This window comes from Phaethon lepturus, unplaced genomic scaffold, assembly GCF_000687285.1.
Source record: "Phaethon lepturus isolate BGI_N335 unplaced genomic scaffold, ASM68728v1 scaffold40300, whole genome shotgun sequence".
Classification (NCBI taxonomy): Eukaryota; Metazoa; Chordata; class Aves; order Phaethontiformes; family Phaethontidae; genus Phaethon; species Phaethon lepturus.
The window spans coordinates 1-9,179 of record NW_010511883.1 but is presented as its reverse complement, the minus strand read 5'-3'; the positions used below and the strand labels follow the sequence as shown (position 1 = coordinate 9,179).

General features: G+C 47.4%; 1 protein-coding gene across 1 annotated transcript in view; it reads left to right on the top strand.

Annotated features, from left to right (window-relative positions):
- The window catches only part of LOC104619365 (histone-lysine N-methyltransferase EHMT1-like), a gene marked incomplete at its 3' end in the record, with an annotated part of 28,575 nt that extends 19,429 nt beyond the window's left edge, over positions 1 to 9,146 (top strand). The window contains exons 3-8 of the mRNA XM_010285219.1: positions 1,615 to 1,792; positions 3,165 to 3,301; positions 4,175 to 4,363; positions 5,052 to 5,132; positions 7,185 to 7,305; positions 9,015 to 9,146. Coding sequence (XP_010283521.1) covers positions 1,615 to 1,792; positions 3,165 to 3,301; positions 4,175 to 4,363; positions 5,052 to 5,132; positions 7,185 to 7,305; positions 9,015 to 9,146 — 838 coding nt within the window. The remainder of the gene's footprint in view (positions 1 to 1,614; positions 1,793 to 3,164; positions 3,302 to 4,174; positions 4,364 to 5,051; positions 5,133 to 7,184; positions 7,306 to 9,014) is intronic.
- Between the last annotated feature and the right edge of the window lie 33 nt (positions 9,147 to 9,179).

Sequence of the window (9,179 nt, the reverse complement as noted above, 5' to 3'; positions counted from 1 at the left end):
AGTGTAATGCATTTAATTATTTGACAGTGAGAGCAATTAAGCATTGGAACAACATATCAAAGGATATGGTAGATTTGTCATCTTTGAAATCGTTAATCCAAGTCTAGATGCCTTTTAAGAAAAGATGTGGCAATTCAGCCATAAGTTATGGGCTTGATGCGGGAATCATTGGCAATTTGATGGCCTTTTAATGCAGGTCATTTTTGATTATCATTACAGCTTTTCTGTCTGCGATGAGTCCTCGCTATCTGCCAGCAATGTGCACATGACAGAACTGTAATTAGGAGAACCAGTCGCTTCCCTATTTGTTCACAAGGTCACATTGCTTGAAAGCAGTGTCTAAGAGTGCCTATCTGAACCTAGACTTTAGAGAGTGTTTTTGTTGCTTGCTGCTTTTTATTCCTTTCTTTCTTTTGCCTGGATTCCTCTTTCTGTTTTGGTATTTCAGCTGTTGCTTCAGAAGTCCCACAAGAAGTATCTTCCTGCAAATGGAGCAGCACTAAAACATTGCCACCACAGAGCTTGTAATCTGCTACCTGTGCTCGTGGTTTTCTGGACCACCTCTGCCAAACCTACCTCCTACTTGACAGTTGTGTGGACGGATGTATGGAGAGGTGTGGACGCAGCTAGGTCATCTGTTAAACACATAACAAGGCAAATCCAGTGTAAAATGTCAAATCACAGTGGCAGTATGTACCCCACTCTCTGTTAATACAGTGGTTGCTGCAGAAGGTGCAGCACGGTGCGATGTGGAGCTGTAGGAACCCTGCTTTGATGACCAAAGCTGCTGGATGAGACTCTGTGTTGAGTACAAGCTCAAATCCGAGCGGGTGCAAGCTGCCTTGGTGCCTGGGAGCCTGGCTCCAGGGACAGGGAGTGCAGTAGCAACTACAAAATTCAAAATCGGTTTTCAGTAGGAGCTTGTAGCTTGCCCTGTGTTCGGTGTTGCAACAGCCAGATCTGGAGTACCTGCACTAGCTGGTTTAAAATAAGCTTGGACAGGTCTTTGCTGCGGCGGTGGCAGCACTGTGGATGAACCTGCAATGTCAAGCAAATACCTTCTTTGCCCAGGTTTTGTTGTGTGCCAGGGTAGAGGTGGGAGCCTGTGCGAAGGCTTGATTGTGCCAAATGCTGTCCAAAAGGAAGGATCCCTGCCCGTTGCTGCTGCTCTTCTGAAACTTCTCTGGAAGACTGTTCTCGTGCGTGCTTGATGTGACAGCCGCGCTCGGGGCGTCTTTCGGGGAATAGGTGTATTCGTTGCATTTGTCTTCTCCAGAGCCAACCAAATGCCATGTAAATAATGTCTGATCCTTTTCATTATCTGCAGTTGCTTCGCATCTGCCGCTCTGCCTCTGCGAGGTAGCCTTTCACCTTCAAAGGCAGCAGCCTTCAACAAGCGAAGGAGCGGCAGACTGGGAGTGTTCCGCGTCTTTAGGCAAAGTAACAATATATGCTAGAGGAGGGACTGTGTGCTTTTGCTTTGAGTGTGTGGTCCTGTCTTCAAATGAAAGTGATTATGCTTGAGAGAAAGGAATTAAATTTATTTTCTGGTTTTTGTTTTGTTGTTGTTGTTTTTAATGCAGAGGCTCCATTTAACTGCATTTTGTTTTCCAGCATGCAAGTAAAGACCCCAAAGATGGAAGAGACAGCAGAGATCAAAAAGAATCCAAGGAGGAAGGCAACAAAAACATCCTGGAGTTTGGGAAGCCGTTGCCGTTGCCCTCTCTCCCGGGCCTTCACCAGTCACTACCTCAGAACCAGAGCTATGTGGCCACCACGAAGTCGCAGACAGGTAAAAAGGACAGAGTTAAAATCGCTAGCAGCACCCACCTCCCAAACGTGTGTGCATGTGTGGTTGAGCGTGAGATGAGGCAGGTTAACAAGGTCTGAACCTTCTGTTAGTACCTTTTTCCCACTGAATCTCCTTCAGGGTTTCCTTTCCTGCTGGCATCAGTAGGGCTGCTGCCGTAGACCTTGTTTGACAGATGCCGTTTCATCTAGCCACTTCTCTGCAAGTGGCCGTTGCACTGCAAGCATGATGCTTGTGTCCTCTGGACTCCCTTCTGGCCACCTCTGGATGTTGTAAAGGGCATGTTCTTGCAGTGTCCTGTTAAAGTAGCCTCCCAAGGGGAGCACCTGCCCTATGGTCCTTCCAGTGCTGCCTTGTTTCACGGGTTGCCCATCCCTCCCAGGCGGCATGGACAGGCATGTTCTGTCAGGCACTACCACCTGGATCACCCTTCTGCTAAAACTTATTAGAGGAGACACTTTCATCCCATCTTCCTATGTGATATTTTGAAGATGTTTCTATCAATTCTGAGGGACTTCGTATATCACCGCAACAACTGGTTACCATAAAATACATCCTTGAAAATAAATCTAATTGGGTTAAGAGATTTTTGGAGAGTTCTCTTGATAGATTTTTGGTGGAATTTCATCAGTGGGAGATGAAGAAATGCTTTCAAGGAACAGGCTGTACAGCTGCAAACATTAATACTGGTGCTGAAGCTGACTGTTCCCTGCTGTACGCTATTCCTAAAAGAGCCTGCACTAAGCATCCTTCTGATGTGTATTCACCAAAGATGGCATCAGGCAGTGAGGTGTGATGACTGATTTGATTAGAAGGCCAAGAGGGAGACTTAACAAATTAAGCCCCAATCAAAGTAGTGAAAGGACTCAAACAAACTTCCATAGCAGGTGTGAAATGAGGTTAAATGGCAAACAGCTCTTTATTTAAGGTGCCTTTTCCCTGTGTGTTCTTCAGTTATTGTATGGTTGCTTTCATTGTGAGTTGGTATTATTAGCCTTGCAGTATCTATTTGAGCAAGTTGGATTCTATTCAGCCTGCTACGGCATCAGCAATACTGCCAAACACAGACTAATTTAAGGATTTGGTATTGTGTACAGTGATGTAGGGGCCAAAAGGAGTGTGGAGAGGATACTCAGAATTTGGGTGGGTTTGCAGCACTAGCAGAAAGCTCTTCACGTGTTTGCACATGTATGTGTCATCTTTTGGCTGACTTGTAAATAAATTAGTTGGAGTGGGAAGCCTTTTTCTCAGATCGTACCCTCAAATGTGATTTCCCCCCAGAACAGCTTCTACCCTCTATCCCTTCTTTTCATTCCTAAGCAAACTTTGGGTTTCTTTTGCTTCTCTTTTCCAGCCGCTGCAGTATCTCGGAAGAAAAAACGGAGAATGGGAACCTATAGCCTGGTTCCCAAGAAAAAGACCAAAGTGTTAAAACAGAGAACAATGATTGAGATGTTTAAGAGCATAACTCATTCCTCTGCGGGTGCCAAGGTAAGGGGAGCGCTGAGCCCACTGGACATGCTTGTTGTCACCATACGTGTCCCTTGTCCTGGCACACCATGTATAAGCGCAGGAATGTGCTGGCTTGTTGAGGTCAGCATCTTCCCCCTGGTGACAGCATCCTGCCCATAGCAGCCTTGCTGCTTTGAAAATGGCTTTTTGAGAGTGGCTGTTCATATACCAGCTCTTAAACAAATGTTTTCCAGTGAACGTTTCTCTTCTGTCCCGTGAGTCCTGTGGAACTGGAGAGATTTCAAGCACACCCCATGTGCTAACCTTTTTGTTTCGGTGTCCTCAAGTTAACTGCCTAGTGTTGCTGCTTGAGACTGTACAGCGAAACAACTGGTTACTTAAAAAGGTTTAGACGGGGACTCACTACTGATCAAATTCTGCTTTTGCTGCAACCCACGCCCTGAATTTTGGGTCTTTGAATTCAAGGAGAACAGTGCTAGGCTTTCATGGAGTGGAGTGAAAATCCCTGTGTGATGTAACTTCCCTTTCCATTCCCTAGAAACCTTCCTGCACTCTTGGTGGAGCTGCCCTTCCATGTTTGAATTAGACCACAGGGGTCTGTCTGCAGGCTCCTGCCCAGCAGCACTCCTCCTCTTAATGCCTTGTACAACCACGTGAGTCTGGAATGACTCCTCGTGGGTCCTCAGTCCACAGATCGGCAGGGTGAGGTGACACATGGCAGGCTGTCAGGCTGGCGTTGCTGGCAGCATTGAAGAGATCTGGAGGAACATATAGCCAGCTTTCCCCTGGCAGCTTTAAGGCTCCTAGCAGAGGCGGTCTGGGATGGATTCAGCTGCTCTGTCCTATGAATTGATGTTGTCTTTGTGGCTCATGTGCTTGGATGACTTTCAGAGTGAAAAGGACCTGGGTGATACCAGCCCTCATGTGAACGGGGAAAGCATAGATGTAGACTCTGAAGAGGAAGATTCTGATGAGTTGGAAGAGGAAGATGATCATGGAGCAGATCAGGCAGCTGTGTTTCCTGCAGATGATAACAGGACCTCTAAAGACAGTGCATCTGATGCAGACAATGCCAGAAAGGTATTCATGTGCCCTGTGCAGGACTTGAAGGAGCAGGGTGGGACACTGCTTGTACGCATGGGATAGGAGTGGCACGAGTTGAAGCAGTTTCTAGGTTTTCTTAGCCTGTGAGAAGGCAGAAAGCGCAGCAGTGGTAGTGAGGCTTTTTGACCATTTCCTGCTCCTCATTGCACCCCTCAGAGTCTCCCCACCTACCCCCAGTTTCAGCCTTACTCATAAGTCTGTCGTCCACTATACATGCAGAACCCTCACAACATTTAGTTATGGGATTCACTGAACCAGTAAGAGACAAGTGTAACCTTGCTTGTAACAGGCTGGTAAAGCACTAGAATTGGGTTAGTTCATTTTTTCCCAAATCCTGATTTTTAATGTAGACATGAGGCTGTTTTTGGATAATCAAGGAAGTTAAGATTTGGTTGAAAATCTTTCTTCTGGGGTCGAATTTATTTTTTTTTCCCCCCTGTACCATCCCCATGAATGTACCACGACGTGTGTTAACAGCCTTGGAGTTCTGGTCCTGGAGAGGAAATCCTGTTAGTCCATGTGCAGGCTGCGGCTGGGGGCTGGGCGCAGCAGAACGATGTGGGGATGCTCTGCTGGGTGGGGGCACAGCAGGACGATGCGGGGATGAACCTGCTTTGGGAGACCTGACTGACTCTTTCTGTTCTTGGGCAAATGGTGGCTGCAGATTGATGATGGTGAGTCTGAGGAGGAACAGGAGTCTGGAGAGTCAGGGGAGGAGGAGGAAGATGGAGATGAGTCTGATTTGGTAAGCCTGGCTGCTAAATGTGTCTTTCAGCCTTTGTCCTGTTGATAATAATTCCCCCTTTGCACTGCTGCCAGAAAGAGTGAGAGAGTGAAGAGGTGTAGTTTCGTGTCTCTCTGACAAAGCTAGCTCTCTGAAACCACCCACACACAGAGTATTGTTTTCCACAAGGTGCTTAACCCTGATCTGTGATACAATTAATTGCTTTCTGATGCTAATTAATGGACTTTTGTTTGTTGTTTTCAACAAGGTGTTGGCTGATTGTAACCATTTGAATGGTAGTAGAAGTATTTAAGCGTGCTTAAATTCTTCATATGCAGGCTTGGCAAGGGGTAGGAGCCAGCAATGTTTTCTTAACAACCTGAAGCTCTGCACGGCTTCTCAGAGCCCAGGTGAAGTTGTTCACAAATCCGTTGGTCCAGCCCACAGCCTAAATTCCCGTTGATCTGACAGGCCACCTCACGGTACCAGATGAGCAGCTCTTACCAGGGAGACATACAAGTAGCAGACAGACAGACAGACACTCTCCCTAGGAGGTTGTCTGTATAGTGCTAGTCAAGACTCTTCACCAGCTGCTGGTGATTTTTACTTCTTATTTTTAGATGGCTGGTGAAGAGAACCTGATTTTTTTTTTAGTTGTTCATTGATTGTCCCCCACCCTCCCCTTTACTTAAAAATTTTGCTCCCGTTCCACAGCAAGTTGAGGAGCCAGAATTTAAGGCACCCCAACTCTTCAGTCACCTTAAGAAAATTCTTGGCTTCATTTTCTGGATGTTTTGAGCTGAATGTAGAAATGACTATACCAAGTGAATCGTTGAAGCTCGTTAGGGTCTTGTTCCTTGTGCTCTGACACTACAGGAGCCAGAGAGGACCAAGCAGCAGGGCTGTGTAGCCTCCCCCTTTCTTTGGGTAGCTGAGGCCAGTCTGTAGTGTTAGCTCAAACCAAGGGTTGAGCTTGCAGTCAAGCCCAAACTCCGAAGTCATATCTCCACATCCTAGATGGTGTTTTTTGCTCTGCTCATAGCTGGTGAGTCAGTTGGTTCCCCAGAGAGGGACTGGCTCAAATGCAAACCTCTCCCCTGCTAAGCAATGTGATGCAATAGGTGTAAGCTACGTGGCGGGGCACAACTGAGCCCACGCTTGGGGACGGTTATCAGGGGCAGCATAGACACACTGTAGAGCTGTCCCGGAGAGCCAGGCTCAACACCACCTTTGCCTGGCTTCGCACACTGTGATAACAGGGCATGGTGCAGCATCGGCTTCCTATGAAGGTAGGGCCTGATCCAGCCGCTGTTAATAGTAGCAGGAGCTTTTTCATAGGCATTGGTGGGAGATGAATAAGCATCAGGAGCTGAACATTTCAGTTTGAATGTGAATTTTGTGACTGACGCGTTGAAGACTGCCTTACAGGGTTGGGGTGTCTGATTCCCCGTTCCGATCTTGACTTTGAAAGCCCACCCCAGACAACTGTATTTTTTTAAAACCAAAACCCAAACACTGTTTAGATTCATATATGAGTCTGAAGATTTGCTGCATGATTTATGAAGCTACCCTGTACCTTGCCAGAGAGGGGGCTGGTCTACTGTAGAGTTCAATTCCCCTGGGTCCATCCCAACCCTGTAAAGTGGCTCTTCAGGTGCAAGATGGGTTTTCGTTGATATTTTATAGCACAACTGTGGAGCGATGTGAATATTTTAGTTTGAAAAAAACACAATTTTTCTGGGGAGAAGCTAAAAGTGTGCATGTGCCTGCATACTTGCATTGCTGCGCGGAGGTGCTCGGCTACTACTGCGATGAGTGTGGTGTAAGAGCCTACGTGGAAGAGAAAGTGCAGCATGCACTATTGAAACGACAGGAAATACACCCACGTGTGTGCATGTGTTTCCTTTTCGGCTCTATAAGACATCTTAGCACCACTTGGTTTCAAACCCCCAGTCCTTAAGGCCTTTTCGCGTAACTCAAGCTGTGAGAAGGCTCTGCCGCATGGGCGCAAAGGACTGCTGGGATGCCGGTGCCAACATGCCTTACATGCACGTGGCCTCTCTGGTTATTCAGAGCTCAGAGTCCAGCATCAAGAAGAAGCTGCTGAAGAGGAAAGGAAAGACGGACAGTCCATGGCTGAAACCCACCCGCAAGAGGAGACGGAGGAATAAAAAGAAACAAGCCAGTGTGCTAGGTAACTAATTGTGTTTTGTTCCTTAACGACACATAAATTAGCCTTCCAGGTGGAGGGGTAAGGACCTGAGGCCCATGAGACAGTGGCCATCTGCAGCGCTCGCTCTTCCTTTACAAACGTGGTAAACCAGGGTGTGAACTTGCGTCTCCCTGACGGTAGCTGCTGGTGTGCGCGCTTTAACAGCAGAATACGTATGAGGTGGCTTTATCCTTGGCATGCTGGAGGAATCTTTTTTTTGTTCATGAGCTCCCTTTATTTTAGAGTATCCAAAAAAGACCTTGTGGACTCAGGTCCCATGAGCATGGGGAATGTGGCTGCATGCAGAAGGGAAAGGAAGAACCATCCCAGAGTGATGGTCAGTTGCTTTTGTGTGGATGTTTGTCTAGCTGAATGGAATGTGCAGGTTGTCTTCGCTTATTCTGAAAGCACCACAACGTTTTTAATGAGCTACCTCTGGCCCATCTCATAGTGCAGATGTCATTCAGGTCGTCATTCTTGTTTGACCTAAGCTACCCAGCACTCAAAAGAAGGTTTCAGTGGCCTTTGTCTTCTGAAAGCTATGGGGTGGGGAGAGCCGGGAGTGCAGGCTGGGTCTGATTCTTCTTCTTCTTCAGGAAAGGTAACAAGATGGCTTAGAAAAAGTGGATAGTCTCTGAGTGAAGCTAGGCCTTCAGCTTCATTATTAAGGTTTCACACATCCCTTGCCATCAAAGGATTTATTCTTCTGTGTTTGCTAATTCTTTGCAAACAGGCCATTTTTTTATCAGTGGATTTGTGGCTGCTGCTGAGCTAAATGACCATGTTTCAGCCTCTGGTCTGCGCCTGGGGTTTGTCAGTCATCTGGCTTGCTCCTCTTCCTCCCTAGGTGGCCCCTTTCTCAAGAAGAAGTGGGGGCCATTGATCCCTTTCAGAGCAAATAGCGAATTCCTCAGTTCAGATGCAGGCTGGTTTTCCACCCCTTCAATAAAGGTGGCAGCCAGGCCTTCAGGCTGACGCAAGCCTCTTGGCTAAGCCCGAGTAGGAGAAACAAACCAGGATAGCAAGCGGAGCCAAGGGAATGTGAAGAGATTGACAATTCCGAGGGGTCCCCACACAGTCTCTTCCCAGCAAGGGGTCTCCATGCAATCTCTTCCCAGCAGCAGCTTTGTTCACTTAGAGCCAGAACTTAGCTTTTATGTTTTTCCCCTTCCATTAAGCTGAATGTCACCTGTCTCATCCTCTTCACGACGTACATGATTAGCCGGTTCGCTCTGCCTGGCCGGAGTGTACCGAGAGCCCTTTGCAGCAGGTCAGAGCCAGAAGGATGCGCTGAGCCCTGGCTTCATCCCTTCCTTGTGCCATTTGAGCTTCTGCTGCCGACGCAGTACGGCAGCAGGCAGATGTGCCTTTCAGAGGCAGAACTTACCTATCTCATTTATTCTTCTTTTTTTGTTGTTACCTACCTAAGTGGAAGTTGAAAAATCTGTCTGATCAGCCAGGGAAGGAAATAAGAGATCAATCGTGCCATATATGCCCAGATGTTGCATTTTCATAATTCTATGTGCATCCGCACTCATGGCCTCTCTGAGGAGCCTGCGTACAGCCTGCTCGCTTAAATATGACCTTTCCACCCACACGTGCTTGTACGTGATTTATGTTTTTTATTAGTAGTAGTATTATTATTACTACTATTTTTTTGGCTGTGTAAATAGACGTGTGTTTCCATCTAGGTGCCGAAGCCTATAAAGCATCTTTGGGAGTCAGAGAGGGCCCCGGCCAGGAGAACAGCATGGAGTACATGGAGGTGTCCCTGGATTCCCTGGATCTCCGGGTGAAGGGAATCCTCTCCTCGCCGGCGGGAGGTGAGTGGTGGGGCCGGGCCGGGCCGGGCCGGG